We start from the raw sequence: 21,152 nt of genomic DNA, 5'->3' as shown, positions 1-21,152 counted from the left end.
TCATTACACAGGTACACCTTGTGCTGGGGGCCCTAAAAGGCCACAAATGCAGTTTTGAGATACAGTGCCTTGCGAAAGTATTCGGCCCCCTTGAACTTTGCGACCTTTTGCCACATTTCAGGCTTCAAACATAAAGATATAAAACTGTATTTTTTTGTGAAGAATCAACAACAAGTGGGACACAATCATGAAGTGGAACGACATTTATTGGATATTTCAAACTTTTTTAACAAATCAAAAACTGAAAAATTGGGCGTGCAAAATTATTCAGCACCCTTAAGTTAATACTTTGTAGCGCCACCTTTTGCTGCGATTACAGCTGTAAGTCGCTTGGGGTATGTCTCTATCAGTTTTGCACATCGAGAGACTGAATTTTTTTCCCATTCCTCCTTGCAAAACAGCTCGAGCTCAGTGAGGTTGGATGGAGAGCATTTGTGAACAGCAGTTTTCAGTTCTTTCCACAGATTCTCGATTGGATTCAGGTCTGGACTTTGACTTGGCCATTCTAACACCTGGATATGTTTATTTTTGAACTATTCCATTGTAGATTTTGCTTTATGTTTTGGATCATTGTCTTGTTGGAAGACAAATCTCCGTCCCAGTCTCAGGTCTTTTGCAGACTCCATCAGGTTTTCTTCCAGAATGGTCCTGTATTTGGCTCCATCCATCTTCCCATCAATTTTAACCATCTTCCCTGTCCCTGCTGAAGAAAAGCAGGAACAAACCATGATGCTGCCACCACCATGTTTGACAGTGGGGATGGTGTGTTCAGCTGTGTTGCTTTTACGCCAAACATAACGTTTTGCATTGTTGCCAAAAGTTCAATTTTGGTTTCATCTGACCAGAGCACCTTCTTCCACATGTTTAGTGTGTCTCCCAGGTGGCTTGTGGCAAACTTTAAACGACACTTTTTATGGATATCTTTAAGAAATGTCTTTCTTCTTGCCACTCTTCCATAAAGGCCAGATTTGTGCAATATACGACTGATTGTTGTCCTATGGACAGAGTCTCCCTCCTCAGCTGTAGATCTCTGCAGTTCATCCAGAGTGATCATGGGCCTCTTGGCTGCATCTCTGATCAGTCTTCTCCTTGTATGAGCTGAAAGTTTAGAGGGACGGCCAGGTCTTGGTAGATTTGCAGTGGTCTGATACTCCTTCCATTTCAATATTATCGCTTGCACAGTGCTCCTTGGGATGTTTAAAGCTTGGGAAATCTTTTTGTATCCAAATCCGGCTTTAAACTTCTTCACAACAGTATCTCGGACCTGCCTGGTGTGTTCCTTGTTCTTCATGATGCTCTCTGCGCTTTTAACGGACCTCTGAGACTATCACAGCGCAGGTGCATTTATACGGAGACTTGATTACACACAGGAGGATTGTATTTATCATCATTAGTCATTTAGGTCAACATTGGATCATTCAGAGATCCTCACTGAACTTCTGGAGAGAGTTTGCTGCACTGAAAGTAAAGGGGCTGAATAATTTTGCACGCCCAATTTTTCAGTTTTTGATTTGTTAAAAAAGTTTGAAATATCCAATAAAAGTCGTTCACTTCATGATTGTGTCCCACTTGTTGTTGATTCTTCACAAAAAAATACAGTTTTATTTCTTTATGTTTGAAGCCTGAAATGTGGCAAAAGGTCGCAAAGTTCAAGGGGGCCGAATACTTTCGCAAGGCACTGTAAGTTTTGTCACATAACACAATGCCACAGATGTCTCAAGTTTTGAGGGAGCGTGCAATTGGCATGCTGACTGCAGGAATGTCCACCAGAGCTGTTGCCAGAGAATTGAATGTTCATTTCTCTAATATAAGCCCCCTCCAATGTCGTTTTAGATAATTTGGCAGTACGTCCAACCGGCTTCACAACTGCAAACCACGTGTAACCAAGCCAGCCCAGGACCTCCACATCTTCTTCACATGCGGATTTGTCTGAGACCAGCCACTCGGACAGCTTAATGAAACTGGGGGTTTGCACAACTGAAGAATTTCAGCACAAACTGTCAGAAACCGTCTCAGGGAAACTCATCTGCGTACTTGTCATCTTCACCAGGGTCTTGACCTGACTGCAGTTCGACGTCGTGACCGACTTCAGTGGGCAAATGCTCACCTTCGATGACCACTGGCATGCTGGAGAAGTGTGCTCTTCATGGATGAATCCCGCTTTCAACTGTACCGGGCAGATGGCAGATCGTGACGAGATCCTAAGGCCCATTGTCAGGCCATTCATCCGCCGTCATCACCTCATGTTTCAGCATGATAATGCACGTCTGTACGACAGCGTGTTGCAGTTCCCGCCAATATCCAGCAACTTCGCACAGCCATTGAAGAGGAGTGGGACAACATATCACAAGCCACAATCAACAGCCTGATCAACTCTATGTGAAGGAGACGTGTCGCGCTGCATGGTTGGATACTGACTGGTTTTCTGATCCACGCCCCTCCCTTTTCTTTGTAGGTATCTGTGACAAACAGATGCAGATCTGTATTCCCAGTCATGTAATGCATTTGTTTCAATTGACTGATTTCATTATATGAACTGTAACTCTTAGAAATATGTTTGTTCAGTGTGTATATATTTCCACGCTATGAGGTTGGAATAATACTGTGAAATTGTGAAAATGATGATAATGCTCTTCTACTGTAAGAGCTGTTTGAAAAGAACACCTTTTCAGCCTGTTTTGGTGGTATGGAGACGTGACTTCACCAGGCAGTAAATGAGTTAGTAGACCAATAGACAGGCTGGTTGTTTAGCAACACAACCGAGGCATGTGCAACTATTGGGCAAAACAGACGGGTTGGCTTAGATTGTTTGACGAGATGTAAACTATATTTCATCTCCAATGTTTATTGAAAACAAAAATATTTTGTCTCACTAGCGAATTTAGTCATTAGCATTGACATGAAATCTGTCAAAACACCTCAAAACAAGACAGGGTATCAAGAAGAAGATTAAACTAGCTGAAACGAGTCACTTACAATTCCCTACATGGCAGTTTCTTGTCATTGTTGGTAGATATCTGGCCATCTAAAATCACAACAACTCTCGAACCCCATTGAAGAGTGCACATCATTCATGACATAATCAGCTAAACCATCTATAAGAAAGACAGTTCCAAACCTCTCTGCCAAGAACAGCTCATTTTCAGTTGCCCCCCCCCCCACTCTGACCACCCCCCTAGCAAAGTTCTTGCTTGAGAAATCGCTCCTTGCCAAGAAGCAATTATTTTAATTTTTGACCATTTCAATTGAAATCAATCATAGTAAGGTCCTTAATTATGAGCCAGAAATGATTTGATATTGAGATAAAAATGGCTGCATTGGACCTTTAACACAAGGTGGTCCAGTATCCAAGCAAGGGTTAACACAGGGGGGTCAAAACTAATCTAGTAACTAGTAACCATGTAAGGGTATACTAGACAGGGTCAAGTATTAGGTTAAGGGTTAACACATTGAGGGCATTTGGGAGCAGGAAAAGACGGTGGAGGTTGAAATACCCAGGTAGGGGTTAGAACGAGGGCAAGTGTCCAGTTAAGTCACAAGATGGTGGCACGTTCAGTATAATCATGTACCTCTATTTGTTTTATCACTATTCAGTACGAGATAAAAAAGATCTCCCTCTGGAGGGAATGGATCAGAAGGGAGAGGATGGATCATTTGACTACCAGTAAGTATTTCTCTTGAATATTACATATCTCTGGCCTACACATCTCTGGAACAATTGCCAGCCAGTGAATGATCTATATATGCAGAGTTTCTATTGCAAAACATTAGTAATCATGGCTAGATATGACTGTGTATCATCCAGGATTATACAGAGGAGGATGTGGTAGGCCTATGTCTTGTTTTCTTAATTATGGATGTGTCATTGTGATTATCATGTGTGGTATTCAGGCTTAGGATCATGTTTAGTACTGTTTATCTGCAACTACTTAGGCATCAGGAATGAGGGACAGGGACTATTACTTTGGCCTTGTAATATTTGGGAATGCTATTAAGACGATCGAGACGAGCTACAGTAAACAGGAGTTATTATGTCTTAGTTCTGGTAGTGCATGTTTGCAGTATGTATTTGTTAGTTAGTGATTGTCTTTTGCTCATTCCAGGTCTCACTGATCTCCAGTCATTCTTCTCTGTGGGGAATGAGAATCTTTCAATCTTTACTGTTTAATTAACCCTCTGACTTAACTGTCAAATCAGCACTAACACACTCCAACCGGTTTTCTCACTCTAATCATCGTGGTCCTACTTTATATTGAAATGGTGCTAAAAACCAGTGTCCTTACATGGTACAGTAGTTACATTGTACTTTATGTACACGCTTAAAAGTTTAGCAACTGTTTCCATGATGATTATCATATTAGCCTCTGCAGGGAGTCTTTAGAACTTCAGAAGAAGATGAAGGCAGCATCGTATTAGTGGAAACCAAGACTGTTCTCAGGGCAAGCCTGGTGTAGCTAGATATGTTCGAGTCACGTCGGGGATGCCCTAACCCTAATCCTAACCCTTTTCCTAACCGTAACTTAATTCTCCTAACCTGCCACGTTAATTCTCCTAACCTGACACGTTAATTGTCCTAAACTGCTACAAAAAGTCAGTAATGCTAGTTAAAACTGGCAGACTTGCCATGAGAATAGTCTTGGTTTCCACTAATACGATACAGCAAGATGAAGTGCCCCTGTACTCTGTCCCCTATAACCCCACACAACCAGTAACCCAAACCCCTAATTGTTCTTATAAGCCACAAAGGAAACATGGCACATTCATTTAGCCAGACCAGTTACAAAGGATTTTTAAAATTAAAGAAATATTTAACCTTTATTTAACTAGGCAAGTCAGTTAATAAGAGCAAATTATTATTTACAATGACGACCTACCCCGGCCAAATCCTAACCCGGACGATGCTGGGCCAATTGTGCGCTGCCCTATGGGATTTAGGAATGTATATTTAGAGCAATTTGAAGAGATTTTATTCATTTTGCGTTTGGCTGTCAAAAGCATTTTGAACAGTGTTGTTGTAGGTGTTTATTCTGCTTGACAGCACAGTGCTGTGGTTTTAAAGTGTTAATGTAAAGTGAGATGTTCAAAGATGTTATCAACAATTATCACATATGTGTGAGGCATGTCCACAATGGAAAATCTAAGCAAGTCTGCTATCGTCTCTAATCAATGTTTATTAATATTACCCTCTTTCCTACAGTGAAGGTCATTGCTAAACTCACAATCTGACACACTCAATAGCACTGGGACTAATCACTCTGTCTACCCAACTCACACGTTGTGTATGTGCGTGTGTGTCTGGGCATTTCTTTGAGTGTGTGTTTTTGTGTAAGTGTTTTTTTGTGTAAGTGTAATTGTGTGCGTGAGTCTGTGTGAGTGTGTGTGAGTTTGTGCGTACGTGCGTACGCGCATGTGTGTGTGTGTAGTCTCTGGCTCTCATTTTGTGTGCTTGTGTGTCACCTGGAGGATGTATCTCCTTCCTTCCCTCTCTCTCTTTACCCTCTCTCCTATCCTATCTCCTCCCTCTCTTCTCCATGCTGAAATGGTCGTCTGTCCCTGACAGGAATGAAAATGAGAACGAAAAGGAGAACAGGTACTTTGGTTTCGGCACGGCATCCACCTCCCGGCCTGCGCATGTCAGAGACAGATACTGAACTCCCCTTCAGACTGAGGGCTTGGGGGTGAGATTGGGGGATGAGGAGGCGAGGGCTTATGGGTGAGATTGGGGGATGAGGAAACGAGGGCTTGGGGGTGAGATTGGGGGATGAGGAGGCGAGGGCTTATGGGTGAGATTGGGGGATGAGGAAACGAGGGCTTGGGGGTGAGATTGGGGGATGAGGAAGCAAGGGCATGGGGGTGAGATGGGGGGGATGAGGAAGTGAGGGCTTGGGGGTGAGATGGGGGATGAGGAAGCGAGGGCATGGGGTGAGATGGGGGTATGAGGAAATGAGGGGTTGGGGGTGAGATGGGGGGGATGAAGAAGCGAGGGCTTGGGGGTGAGATTGGGGGATGAAAACGCGTGGGCTTGGGGTGAGATTGGGGGATGTGGACTGAGGCAGTGACTGTGATGCTAGATCATGGTCTATGAACTACTTCACCCTCCTCCCTTTGCACTACTGTTTCTGGGGTAGAAGGGGAAGGTGGGGGGTGGGGAGGGTCAAGGTGGGCATGGTACACCGGCCAATCAGTGATATCGGTTCCCGGGGGTGTCAAACATGTGATCAGGGCACAGCTGAGACTCTCTGGGTAGTGTGAACCCACAGAGAGAATTGAGAAGAGTGTTGTTTCTACACACAGCTAGATTTCCCGTCAAGGCACTTCACCAATCTGTAGCGAATCGCAAAAACGTATATCATATGTTGCTTACTGTTTTGGTCTATAGTCTACTTCCATAAAATGTATTCCATCTGGGTCAACTATCCCTTCAATGCAGATTAGTAAATAGGACAATCTTACTTTAGGACTAAGCCATGTTACAGATGTAGGATATGTATTTGATCACCCTGTTGCAATGCATGACATTTTAAACTTGTAGTGTATTTTAAGTTTAAAAAGGCTTCTAAAGTTTGTAATTTCCACTTTGAAATGTCAGACTTGATTTTCCCTTACGAAAAATGTATCAACCTCTACAAAAATGTTCATTAATTATAATCAACATAATAATTCACATTACTGTTGCTGCAGGATTATTTTCCTGCTGTAGCAAACTGGCTCAAATTGAGATCCAACATCAGTATGCTTCACCAGACTACAATCATAAACACTAGAGCTAAACCTAGCCCAAAGCTATGCATTAACCTCGGTTTAGCCTTGAGGCTAAAGTCGTCAATTGACCTGGCTATCTTTGGCCTGGCCATGGCTGTGTTCCACACCTGCTACCTGTGCTCCACACCTGCTACCTGTGTTCCACACCTGCTCTCTCACAAGCAGAACGACAGATAGGCAGAATATCTTAGGCCCAGGGCTGTTCTGGACCTGTTCAATACAGGCCTCTGGTGGAGAGTTGTCTTGGCAGGGACCTATCCTATCCATGGGTGGTTCAGGGTTAAGAGCAGCGGGTGTTCAATATGGGGAAAGAGACGCTAATCACAGCTGTGGTTTAAGCATCGCCTCAGGCTCATGATATTCAAGTCAGAAAAGCGTATTAGTGTTCAAGGCTCAGCTGGTGTTCAAACAGTGAGCCAAGGCTTCGCACTGTGAAATCGTCTTCTCATTACCAGTCTGCAGGATATCACAGAGTTAGAAAAGCAGCTTTTCTGAAAGTGTCAATTTAATCAGGTAATAAACTGTCAGGTAAATAAATCAAGGTGATTTGCAGATTAGGGGAGAGAGATCGAGAGAGTGTGAGGAGGCAGTAAGGTCTTATCTCTCCCCAGAGAAACGTCAAGTGTTTCATGGATCAGGTAGGTGATGTAATGATCGTGAAACTGATCGTGAACACTCTGAGAGGTCCTGAACCCGTTTGTCTCTGTCGAGGGCTTGATCGTGTTTTTCCCCCCTTAAGGTTAATTGCTTTGTTTTTCTTCCGACAGCTGACATTTAACAGGCAGCAACCACCAGGTGCAGAGGTGAAGGCTGAGGACGGAAATCAATTTGGCTGAAATGAGGGAGGTTGGGAGGTTTGAGAGAGGGTGTAGAGTAGATGTAGTGAGGGTTTAGGGAGGAAGGTTGGAAAGTCTACCGTTCGAGTTTGATGCCCTTGAGGAACCGATTTGGGGAATAAGCAACAGCAAACCTTTTGTATGGAGATGAAATATCAACACCGCTATGTCCTTTCCTTGTTCCTTCCTACATGACATAGTCATCAATGATGATAATCACTGCTGCTTACATCCATCCCTGCATGTTTTTTCTGTCCATGTTTCGGTCAAGTAGACCTCAGCTTTCAAAAGATATTGATAAAATAAACATGCAGGGGTAAACATATGTGCTGGAGTAATTTTCATCATTGCTAATGTCTGGTCCCTGTGTAGCATAAGCTGACTGATTTGACAGTTCTGTCTCTGCATGTATGGGACTCTATGGCAGGGGTGGCCAACCCTGATCCAGGAACACCGCAGTGAGTGCAAGATTTTGTTCCAGCCCAGCTGTAACACAATTGATTTAACATTCTATGGTTCTAGGTTAAAGACCATGATTAGTTGATTGTTTCAAGCTGGCCTGGAACAAAAGCCTGCACATACTGCAGCTTTTCAGGACTAGGTATGGCCACCCTGGTCTATTCCAGTTTGACTCACTATGGTGCTATAAATTCACCTGTTAGAGGTCCTTTTTATGCCAATTACCAAACCCTCAGATGCATGCCTTGATTTAGCTCTGTTCTCGGCCGTTACATGTGGCTTGAGCCTCCTTCAGCGCCCTGCATCTTTTCATTTATCACTCCAAAGATGATTTTGTTTTCAGTTGAAGAAGGTTCAAGCTGCACGTAACACCATGGACCAGACCTAGCCCTGCAATAGACTAGTGTCCTGCCCAGGGGGTGTACTTGTACGTCAAGCTGCCTCACGCTACAGAAACAGGAGATAGACTAGTGTCCTGTCCAGGGGGTGTACTTGTACATCAAGTTGTCTCACGCTACAGAAACAGGAGATAGACTAGTGTCCTGTCCAGGGGGTGTACTTGTACATCAAGCTGCCTCACGCTACAGAAACAGGAGATAGACTAGTGTCCTGTCCATGGGGTGTACTTGTACGTCAAGCTGCCTCACGCTACAGAAACAGGAGATAGACTAGTGTCCTGTCCATGGGGTGTACTTGTACGTCAAGCTGCCTCACGCTACAGAAACAGGAGATAGACTAGTGTCCTGTCCAGGGGGTGTACTTGTACGTCAAGCTGCCTCACGCTACAGAAACAGGAGATAGACTAGTGTCCTGTCCAGGGGGTGTACTTGTACGTCAAGCTGCCTCACGCTACAGAAACAGGAGATAGACTAGTGTCCTGTCCAGGGGGTGTACTTGTACATCAAGCTGCCTCACGCTACAGAAACAGGAGATAGACTAGTGTCCTGTCCAGGGGGTGTACTTGTACGTCAAGCTGCCTCACGCTACAGAAACAGGAGATAGACTAGTGTCCTGTCCAGGGGGTGTACTTGTACGTCAAGCTGCCTCACGCTACAGAAACAGGAGATAGACTAGTGTCCTGTCCAGGGGGTGTACTTGTACATCAAGCTGCCTCACGCTACAGAAACAGGAGATAGACTAGTGTCCTGTCCAGGGGGTGTACTTGTACGTCAAGCTGCCTCACGCTACAGAAACAGGAGATAGACTAGTGTCCTGTCCAGGGGGTGTACTTGTACATCAAGCTGCCTCACGCTACAGAAACAGGAGATAGACTAGTGTCCTGTCCAGGGGGTGTACTTGTACATCAAGCTGCCTCACGCTACAGAAACAGGAGATATGCTCTTGCTCCTACGAGCTGTTCTGGGTCGCATGTGCCAAGGCTCGTGCATGGCAACTTTCGCGTAAAGCCTGATTCTAGGGCTTATTGGTGCCCTATGATTATGGTTGTTTTTTATGGGTTTTTGTTTGTTTGATATCACAGTAGTAGTATTGTGCAACTATGTGTGAGCACCCAACTGTTTTTGACCCACTAGTAAATATCATTTTTGGCCAATGTCACTCAGGTATATTAGCAATCTCCACACATGTTCAGTCTGTGTTTAAAAAGTATGTGTCTGTTCAGTGTGTTTTTAGCCATCTCTGTTTTTTGTTCTTCCTTACCTTTTCCTTTGTCTTTCTGTTCTGGTTTCTGTTCCCATTGGTCCAAATCAAGTTGTTCACTCGAAAGGTATGACAGGAGTCTATCCCGCACAGTGCATACCACAACCAGAATAACCTTGAAATAATATGCATTATTTGCATTATTTACTTTTTAAGACCGCTCAATTCTTGCATTGTGTTTTAATCGATTAATATCTAATCACACACATAATCACCTTTGTCAACCTTCTGAAGTGGCTAAACATTGACCATACTGTTTTCAATTCAATCAACATCTTCCTCCAACGTATAAGGCTTAACCAACTAAAATCCTCCTTTTATTTCCATGATATTGGTGGACAGTAAACAAACAACTGATGTTGACATTTACGCAATTGATTTCTCTAGTCCAATTGTTATGTTAATTGGGCTGCGTAAGGTTTGTCTTTATAGAACAATGCTCAAAGATCAAAGATCAAGAGCAGTTTGTTTTGAAAGTCATTTCAGACACTGCAGCTTATTTTAGGAGAATAAAGTCTTCCCAGTTACTTTTTCCACCTTTGCTCCTGTCTCAAAAGTTAATCTAATCAGATAATTGAATCATTCTACACTCTCATTCTAAAGACATTTTAAAGTGGAAGAATGCTTGATCTTTCTAAACCCTCTGCTCACTAAAATGTCTCGAGTGATAAGGTCAACAAACAAAAGCTGTCAAACCCGTGACTAAAGCTGAGCTTTTAAAACAACTTTGCCACTCTGGTAGATTTATTCAATTACACAAAGAGAAATAATAGGCTCATAATTAAGATGTAATACTTCCCTCTTGAGTGGATTTAGAGCTATGAACAATAGTTACGTATTTACCAGCTGCTATGCTAATCTCCTTATAATTGGATACATTTTACTGAATTTGAGGGCTATGAACATCTAATAAGGCCATTTCTACATTACGCTCACGTCTACTGTACTAAAAATCAAGGTTGTCATTTTCCATGCCTGTATAAGGCCAACGTCTACATACGGTATTGTATGACAGTGAACTCAATGTTCTCACAATCCTTCTGCAGTATATTAATCGATTAAAACATAAAAAAATATCTCCTGCGCAGTTATCCAGTTTCTTCACATGTATTTCACTCTCCCTCTTTTCTTTGGTCTACTTATCTTCTCTAGAGTCTCTCTCTCTCGTACTTTTGTCCAGCACCTGTTTCCTCCATTCCTTTCCTGATTTTAGTCTCTCTCTCTCTCTCTCTCTCTCTCTCACTCTCTCTCACTCGTAACACCTGAATCTGGTCTGTTTGAGTTCAGAGGTTTGATTGTGGGTTGACTTGTTGATACTTTGGTATGGTTGCCTTGGTAATTCTCTGTTGATGACCTTGTGTGCCCCGTTGGCTTGGTGAGCCATGCTTTCAGGTAATCTCTGTCAGATTATATTGCCTTGTAGTTTGTCTACTAACTGGCCAGCCATACAGTACCACACCAGTACTTCACCGAAGAAAATATGTCAACACGGTCTGGTTTGTAGATGCATCCTCTCTACAATGAAGAGAAATAGACAACACCTCCAAATACGATGCAAAAACTGTTGAAGAGCTAAACTTCATTATTTTCTGTTCCCTCTTCTCTGGTAATGCCTTTCTGCTGTTTGCTATCTGGCTGTTGTAAGAGTCTAGAGAGCTAATGCTGGTTGAAAGCCCCTGATCCCTTCTGCATGACAATTCTCTCCCCCTACTGCAGAGGTAGAAGACATAGGGACATGATCTGAACTGAGATACGCACACCTACTATAACTTGGGCTTTCACACAAATACACTAACACCTGCAACGCTCAGACTTTTGTGTGTGTTTGAGCTTTATGCACAGATCTCAGATCAGAACATAGCCCAGACTGAGCAGCATGTGTATGATAATGCATTGGTTTGAGCATTTAAGGTCAGCGTACAGCTTCCCCAAAGACAAAGGGGCTCTGTAGCAGTTCTTCTAGACTACAAGATTTACTGCAGGGCTTTTTATATTTTAGCAAGCTTATATTATTGCACTCAGGTTGACCATTGCCAGTGTTTTTATATCATAGCTAAAGGCAAGTATCGATGTTGTTCCAAAATGAGTTTGTGAAAGTGCTTGTGTTCCAGTCTGCACTGAATGACCCCAGCTACAGTCTGTACTGTAAGAGAGACGACAGTGGAAAACTACAGAATCAACACTTCTCTTGTTGACAGTTGTTCCCTTCCCCAGTTTTCTTCTTACCCCTAACCCCTCTCCTCTCTCTCCCCTAACCTTTGGGATGGTAAGGACTCGCCTGCGTTGATGACCGTGTTGATGACATCACAGGCGGAATCTAACCTTTGACCTCTTGACCCTTTGCAGCAGCGACGAGGACAACAAGCCTCTGCAGGGCAGCCAGAACTCTCTGGACGGCGGGGTGAAGGAGAGTGACGACAGCCTGGTGGACTATGGCGAGGGAGGGGATGGCCAGTTCAACGAGGACGGCTCCTTCATCGGCCAGTACACTGTCAAAAAGGACAAGGACGAGACGGAAGGCAACGAGAGTTCCGAGGCCACCTCACCCGTCAACGCCATCTACTCGCTGGCATAGTCCCCCTGCCCGGCCTGGCCTGGGGATCTGAGGAACTCCCCCTGGCGGTCGGAGGGTGATATTACCACCACTACTACTACTACACACACACATACGCGAACACACACACATATGAATATAAGTGTATTAATATATAAAACACATATACACATGTAAACACACGCAGCACCTGCCTGGAGACTGTTTGACCTCTTAAACCGGAGGGAGAAACCATTCCTCTGAGAATTAAGGGGGTGTGAATGGAATGGAGTTGAAGTTACTGTGAGCCAAGCCCTGACGTTCGGCTATTGACGTTCTATAGAAATGGCTTGCCAAGGTGAAGTTTGGTAATCTTCAACAGTACCAGTATCTCTATGCTCCTCCTTCTGCCCCTCACACAGACTGAGTGTGCCTAACGGGCAAGCTTCAGTTGTAGAGGACTAGGAGGAAACGCCAAGGTTTTCAACCATTTTGTGTGCCTCTAGAGCTTTCTTTGTTTTCAACGTACTCAGCTTTCCCCCCAAACCCCTCTCTTTCTCCCCACACACATCCTCACGCCCCCCTGTGTCTTTACCGAGCGTCCCTAGGGAAGGCGACACAGACACTCGTCCTGTGAGCATATCAGCTACGGACCACCAACATAGCAGGATGTTGGCAGATATGTTTATCACATTGATATTTTCACAGAGAGAGATGGTTTTTTGTTCTCAATTGATACAGCAGATGAGTCATTTGAATATATGAATGCTGTAAACAGTGCTAGCTCACCTTCTAGTTCACTGCAAAACTATGCATTACCAACACCTCATGTTTTTGGGTAAGGTCTGGTTATTAATTAAATTGTTTATTTTTCAGTGTTGACTCACAGGTTTAAAGAAGAATAACCTGCTTAATGAAATTATATTGTTCCCTTGCCTTCCCGCTGTCGTAAATGTACCTATGATTCACCTCCAAACTCAAGTCGTGTGGAGATATTAAAAACGGCCACAGTTATAGCAATGCTATTCCTGCCTCAAGCTTTTTTTATATAGTACAAGCCACTACAATGTCAGTTATAAATGACATTAAAAAATATATTTTATTTTCAAGCATGGTAGTACATTAGTGCACGAGACCTAGGACAAGTAGCTTGGAGAGGAGGTTTTACCTGCTTTGCTGTTTGTACATCTCTATGGCAACTGGCACTCCGAGGATTTGACTCACTTCCTGTTTACTTCATGGTTAGCATGGCTGTGATCCTTAGGCTTGATTGGCACCCCTTTTGTATGCTTCTTTTATAACAGTAGTTAGAGGCAGGCTGAATCTGCAAAGGCAGGACTTCTCAACCCTTCAGAACTTATTTAGAATCCTAATTTACTTTTGAACAATTCAAAATAAAACCAAAACATATTTTATGTCTTTGAAAATAGGTTACAGACAACTCTGTGAAGGTATTGAACATTGAACGTCCCTGTAGATTCTGCCTGGCCCTAGTCATCATTGACATGTAGCCATTATGTCAAGGAAGTGTGAAGAAGTTGGGGTGCACCAATACAGTGGTGAACTGCCATTTTACCACCGATACTGATACAGTGGTGAACCGCCGTTTTACCACCGATACTGATACATTGGTGAACCGCCATTTTACCACCGATACTGATACAGTGGTGAACCGCCGTTTTACCACCGATACTGATACATTGGTGAACCGCCATTTTACCACCGATACTGATACAGTGGTGAACCGCCGTTTTACCACCGATACTGATACATTGGTGAACCGCCATTTTACCACCGATACTGATACAGTGGTGAACCGCCATTTTACCATGTGATCTTTTCATTAGTAGAACTCACTAATGAGTCTTCCTTGATGTTTCACCTCTTAAAGTGGCAGAAAGCTCAGCACCCATATTTACAACTTATTACAACGGCACTACTAAAGTCTTTCATGTTAAATCAAATAGATCTTAGCTAATCAATGGTGATTAGCTAACAGACGTCACATTGTATTTCAGGTTTGTATTTCATATTTTAATTGATTCCCTTATGTTTATATTATTCATTAATATATTAGTAATTCACTTATTAATTGTTGAATACACATTTTTGACCGATTGACTTGGTCTCACATCAGAACCAACTCAGAACCCACGATAAAGAACTTTACTGAATTTGAAAATTGCCGTATGACATATTTTGTGGCGAAGGTTATTTCTGCTGTAAACGAGCAACATTCACTGTATGTCACCGTTAAAGAGGTTGTGCTGATCTATTCACTGCTCTTCATGTTGAGTATTCATGTTATATTACTGTTAGTATTCCATGTTTGTATTATCATTTATTTCATATCAATTTCACATAATACAGGAATGTAACATTGCATTTGTCATACTGTAGCTATAGGTACACACACTGTAGGTCCTTTGTAAATATCCATGAGAAAAACAGCTTGATGGGTAAAAGAAAGAATCACACATCTGTATCCACCAAGAAAATGTACCTGGTGCATCTCATGATTGGGACTCAAAATGACTTCATCAATGTTGTCCCGATGAACTTCATTTGAAATGTTAAGAGATGGCTTGTGTCTCTCTGTCGGTAACTTTTCTGATCATCACTAATTCAAAAGAAAGAGTTGAGAATAAACAGTATATTGTGGAACAGGTATACAGGAGGCCTAGTCAGCCCCTTTATGGTGTAAATGAAAGTGCTCATGAAATGTATCATTCTCTGCACACATGTACGAAGCATATAAAAAAAGGCATTTTCTGAGTTACCGAATAGCCAATTTTGTTTTTGTATTAAGGCAAACCCGGGACTTTCTCAAGGCTGCACAGACTCATCATGCCTTTCACCTAACATGCCTGCTGCTCCACCCCTCCTGGTGACAGCCCAGTAACTGGTTGCCATTTTGAAAGGGATACATTTGGTCCTGTGCTTCAGTCCTTCAAAGAGATGTCTTTTGTCCTGCCTTCATCCTCACCCAAGTCTTGAAAAAAGAATATGCTGTATGTCCACCAACAGCCTCTGTGAACTGGTCCTCTTTAAACCTCCTTCTTTCTCCAGCTTCTCAAAGCAATCTCCACATAGAATTGTGACCCATTTGTTTTTTATGCGGTTGCTTTGTGATAAAGTTCACCATGACCTCTGGGTACAGTTGCCTACCATCTACAGACACCTGACCACTGTATAAACATGAGGAAACAGGAGACCAGGAGTGCTGGCAGAGACACAATACAGTGCCCTTCCTGTTGCTATATGCTCTTCTAAACAAAGCAAGACTAAGCGCACAGAGAGACAGTCCACTCTCAAACCTTCAACAAACCTTAAAGACTGCTGAATCACGGAATGTTAGATGACGGATTTAGAACTTCTAGTTCAGAACTTTAGCCTTGAGCTCACCGTTGTTTGTGTTTGGGTCACGATACTGTACAAGCTCTTTCCCTTGACAGCATTTGTCCTTTCCCTGTATGGATCCTAAAGGGGAATTAGTGAACTGGCTAGAAAACAATAAAAAGAGAATTATGCATATTTGCTGATACACAGTGCTTTCTTATGTCTTATTGTTTGTTTGTGCACGATGATTGTAGGTGCATACAGATGTAAGATATTAATTTGATCACCCTGCTGCAGGAGAACTTTACTGCAATGCAGGACATTTTCTATGTGGAGTGTATTTGAGGTTTAAAAAGGCTTCTGAAGAAATGTAGACATTTCAGACTTGATTTTCTCATTATGAAAAATGTATCAACCCCTACAAAAATGTCCATTCATTATAATCCACATAATAATTCACATTTCCTGTTGCTGCAGGATTATTTTTCTGTTATAGCAATCTGGCTCAAGTTAAGTTCCTACATCTGTATGGAGTAGTGTGTCTTCTCATTCCGTTTGTAATGTTTGCATCGTCTAGACACCACTCCTCCCCTACAATAGCAAAGGAACTAACAAGGGGTTACAGAAATGTAAGAGTATCTGTGTATTTTCACAGCTTTGAGTTCAGTTTATTTGTGATTCTGCAAAACTGGGATTTTATCCTTACAATGAGACGCACATAACAATTATAAAATTGGAGCTTGGATTATTATACTTGTTGTGGAATTATTTTAGTACATTTGTATTTCTCTGTTTACTTTTACAAGTGTATCAAAGCAGCTTCCCAGTCTTTCTTCTACTCACGAAATAACATATTTTGTAAGGTACATCTAATCAACATTAAAATGGCATATTTATATATTCACCATGTATGCGTGTATGATGAGATGTTGCAACTTCTGCTAGAGACACCTTCTTTATAGTAAAGCTATCTCTTTTTCTCTAACTCCTGACTTCTCTCTTTCTATTGTTTGGATTATATTAGACTACTGTTCTGTCTGTGTCAATACTACTGGCACTATTCAGTCACTTCCTGCAGTATGGAACACTTAGATATCCAGAAAACTAAGAGCAATATATTTCCTGAGTGTACATTTTAAATATATTTTTAAAACAATATTTTTGTACATTGAGTATTGCATTGAGTATTTGTAATAGCCTTGGTCAATAGCCTACGTTTTATTACAAATACTCAACACAACCTCCAAAAGGAATAAGTGTAAATACTGTATACTGGACAAAAATATTAGGTTAGCATAAATAAATATGTGGAACTTTAATCACGTTGCGCCTTGGTCCGTCTCTCCACACAACCGTGACAGAAGATCCTACCACAACACGACCAAGCAGCGTGCCCAGGAGGAGAAGGTATCCTGGGCTTGGGAGGAGATGAAGGAGGAGAAGACATCCTGGACTTGGGAGGAAATCATGTCAGGACATGAAAGCCTTCCTTGGAAGCAGACGCAGGGAGAGAAGGGAGGACAGCGACGATGCCGGGGTTCACGGCCACAGAGAAAGCCCAAAGGACAGCTCAAATTGTTTTTGGGGAGTGGCACACGGGGTGGGCGCCGGAGCTAGCGGTTGAGCAGCGGAGAGGGCCAGAGCCTGTGTGGGAGTCGATAGAGGAAGGTAATGAGAGACACCGGAGAGAGGTTTTGGCAAGGAGTATGCTGTAGCACAGGCGCGCTGAAGAGCACCTTCTCAGCCCGCCGCCATCTGTGCCAGCTCTACGCACCAAGTCTCCAGTACGCCTTCACAGCCCAGTATGTCCTGTGCCAGCTCCCCGCACTCACCGTGCGAAGTGTGTCATCGTTCGGTACAATTTGTGCCGGCTCTATGCACCAGGTCTCCAGTGCGCCTCCACAGCCCAGTACGTCCTGTGCCAGCTCCCCGCACTCGCCGAGCGAAGTGTGTCACCGTTCCGGTACAATTTGTGCCAGCTCTACGCATCAGGCCTCCAGTGCGCCTCCCCAGTCCGGTACGTCCTGTGCCTGCTTCCCGCACTCACCCTGAAGTGCGTGTCACCAGTCCGGTGCCACCTGTGCCGGACCATTCCCGGGCCGGAGCTGCCGTCGCCGGTCCTTGGTCCGGACATTCCGGCGACGGTTCCCGGTCTGGAACCTCCTGCGACGGTCCACGATCTGGAACCTCCTGTGACGGTCAACGTTCCGGGACGTCCTGTGACGGTAAACGGTCCGGAGCTTTAAGGCAAGGCGTCCAGTCCTGCTCCAAGGCCGGCGCCTTCGTCGGCGCCGGTACCCAGCCCAGCCACGGCGCCCAGTCCCACTCCATGGCAGGAGCCTTCCTCTGCGCCGGTGCCCAGCCCAGGCACGGGGGCCAGTCCCGCTCCATGGCAGGAGCCTTCCTCTGCGCCGATATCCAGTCCAGGCACGGCGTCCAGTCCTGCTCCATGGCAGGAGCCTTCCTCTGTGTCGGTGCCCAGTCCAGGCACGGCGTCCAGACATGGCGTCCAGTCCCGCTCCAAGGCCGGAGCCTTCCTCTGCGCCGATGCCCAGTCCAGGCAAGGGGGCCAGTCCCGCTCCATGGCCGGAGCCTTCCTCGGTGCCCACGCCGGGTGCGGCGTCCAACCCAGCTCCATGGCCGGGGCCCTCTACGCCAATGCCCAGTCAGGGCACGCCGTTATACCCGGCTCCATGGCCGGACCCGTGGTCTGGGAAGGGGCAAAGACCCGCACCGGAGCCACCGCCAACACTAGTCACCCCCTACCCTCCTCAGTTGATTTCAGGTTTTGCGGCCAGAGTCCGAACCTTTGGGGGGTCACTGTCACGCCCTGACCATAGAGACTTTTTATTCTCTAATTTGGTTAGTTCGGGGTGTGACTGGGGGGGGTGGGGGTGTTCCTATCTAGGTGTTTTATTTCTATGTTGGCCTGGTATGGTTCCCAATCAGAGGCAGCTGTTTATCGTTGTCTCTGATTGGGGATCATATTTAGGCAGCCATTTCCCCACTGTGTTTTGTGGGATCTTGTTTTGCGTTAGTGCATGTGGCACCTCTAATGTCACAGTTCGTTGTTTGTTTCTTTTTGTTTGGAAGTTTCGCGTAAATAAATATGTGGAACTTTAATCACGCTGTGCCTTGGTCCGTCTCTCCACACAACCGTGGCACTCCAATTTTGGGCTCACATTTGTTTACATCTCTGTTAAAGAAGCTGATTAATCAGCATTATCATTACACAGGTGCACGTTGTGCTGGGGGCAATAAAAGGCCACTCTAAAATGTGCTGTTTTGTCACACAACACAATGCCACAGATGTCTCAAATTTTGAGGGAGCGTGCAATTGGCATGCTGACTGCAGGATTGTCCACCAGAACTGTTGCCAGAGAATTTGTTAATTTCTCTACCATAAACCGCCTCCAACATCGTTTTAGAGAATTTGGCACCGATCTCAGAACCGCAGACCATGTATAACCACGCCAGCCCAGGACCTCCACATCCGGCTTCTTCACCTGCGGCATCGTCTGAGACCAGCCTCCCAGACAGCTGATGAAACTGAGTAGTATTTCTGTCTGTAATAAACCCCTTTTTTTGGTAAAAACAAATTCTGATTGGCTGGGCCTGGCTCCCAAATGGTAGGGCCTATGTCCTCCCAGGCCCACCCTTGGCTGTGCCTCTGCCCAGTCATGTGAAATCCATAGATTAGGGCCTAATGAATTTATTTAAATTGACTGATTTCCTTATATGAACTGTAACTCAGTAAAATCATTGAAATTGTTGCATGTTGCGTTTATATTTTTTGTTCAGTATAAGTTGTTTTAAATACTATACAGTGCCTTGCGAAAGTATTCGCCCCCTTGAACTTACCGACCTTTTGCCACATTTCAGGCTTCAAACATAAAGATATAAAACTGTATTTTTTTGTGAAGAATCAACAACAAGTGGGACACAATCATTAAGTGGAACGACATTTATTGGATATTTCAAACCTTTTTAACAAATCAAAAACTGAAAAATTGGGCGTGCTAAATTATTCAGCCCCTTTACTTTCAGTGCAGCAAACTCTCTGCAGAAGTTCAGTGAGGATCTCTGAATGATCCAATGTTGACCTAAATGACTAATGATGATAAATACAATCCACCTGTGTGTAATCAAGTCTCCGTATAAATGCACCTGCACTGTGATAGTCTCAGAGGTCCGTTAAAAGCGCAGAGAGCATCATGAAGAACAAGGAACACACCAGGCAGGTCCGAGATACTGTTGTGAAGAAGTTTAAAGCCGGATTTGGATACAAAAAGATTTCCCAAGCTTTAAACATCCCAAGGAGCACTGTGCAAGAGATAATATTGAAATGGAAGGAGTATCAGACCACTGCAAATCTACCAAGACCTGGCCGTCCCTCTAAACTTTCAGCTCATACAAGGAGAAGACTGATTAGAGATGCAGTCAAGAGGCCCATCACTCTGGATGAACTGCAGAGATCTACAGCTGAGGTGGGAGACTCTGTCCATAGGACAACAATCAGTCGTATATTGCACAAATCTGGCCTTTATGGAAGAGTGGCAAGAAGAAAGCCATTTCTTAAAGATATCCATAAAAAGTGTCGTTTAAAGTTTGCCACAAGCCACCTGGGAGACACACCAAACATGTGGAAGAAGGTGCTCTGGTCAGATGAAACCAAAATTGAACTTTTTGACAACAATGCAAAACGTTATGTTTGGCGTAAAAGCAACACAGCTGAACACACCATCCCCACTGTCAAACATGGTGGTGGCAGCATCATGGTTTGGGCCTGCTTTTCTTCAGCAGGGACAGGGAAGATGGTTAAAATTGATGGGAAGATGGATGGAGCCAAATACAGGACCATTCTGGAAGAAAACCTGATGGAGTCTGCAAAAGACCTGAGACTGGGACGGAGATTTGTCTTCCAACAAGACAATGATCCAAAACATAAAGCAAAATCTACAATGGAATGGTTCAAAAATAAACATATCCAGGTGTTAGAATGGCCAAGTCAAAGTCCAGACCTGAATCCAATCGAGAATCTGTGGAAAGAACTGAAAACTGCTGTTCACAAATGCTCTCCATCCAACCTCACTGAGCTCGAGCTGTTTTGCAAGGAGGAATGGGAAAAAATTTCAGTCTCTCGATGTGCAAAACTGATAGACTTCCCCCAGCGACTTACAGCTGTAATCGCAGCAAAAGGTGGCGCTACAAAAATGAACTTAAGGGGGCTGAATAATTTTGCACGCCCAATTTTTCAGTTTTTGATTTGTTAAAAAAGTTTGAAATATCCAATAAATGTCGTTCCACTTCATGATTGTGTCCCACTTGTTGTTGATTCTTCACAAAAAAATACAGTTTTATATCTTTATGTTTGAAGCCTGAAATGTGGCAAAAGGTCGCAAAGTTCAAGGGGGCCGAATACTTTCGCAAGGCACTGTACATATGTGTAAATACTTGGAGCTTGGTATATTTTTAGGATCAGTCCAGATTTAGCATCAAAAGTTTACCACTATTGGACCCTGGCCCAGTTTAGTTTTAGCCCACCCAACAGCCCTACCATAAGT

The 21,152-nt window shown here is 43.8% G+C and overlaps 1 protein-coding gene across 38 annotated transcripts in view; it reads left to right on the top strand.

Moving 5' to 3' along the window:
- LOC110528361 (neurofascin) overlaps nucleotides 1-15,793 on the top strand; it is a 131,628-nt gene extending 115,835 nt beyond the window's left edge. For 36 of the 38 annotated variants that reach the window (XM_036983948.2, XM_090241715.1, XM_090241702.1 and 33 more), the window contains 2 exons: nucleotides 3,595-3,664; nucleotides 12,063-14,524. In XM_036983948.2, coding sequence (XP_036839843.2) covers nucleotides 3,595-3,664; nucleotides 12,063-12,291 — 299 coding nt within the window. In that variant the 3' untranslated portion in view covers nucleotides 12,292-14,524. Of the gene's footprint in view, nucleotides 1-1,833; nucleotides 2,452-3,594; nucleotides 3,665-12,062 lie in introns of those variants that run through there. The other 2 variants (XR_016497386.1, XM_090241714.1) reach the window with 2 other exon arrangements.
- Nucleotides 15,794-21,152: the final 5,359 nt, after the last annotated feature.

This window comes from Oncorhynchus mykiss, chromosome 7 (assembly GCF_057628025.1).
Source record: "Oncorhynchus mykiss isolate SJ-2025 chromosome 7, ASM5762802v1, whole genome shotgun sequence".
Lineage (NCBI taxonomy): Eukaryota > Metazoa > Chordata > Actinopteri > Salmoniformes > Salmonidae > Oncorhynchus > Oncorhynchus mykiss.
The sequence above is the reverse complement of the archived record's forward strand: the minus strand, read 5'-3'. Positions and strand labels throughout refer to the sequence as shown.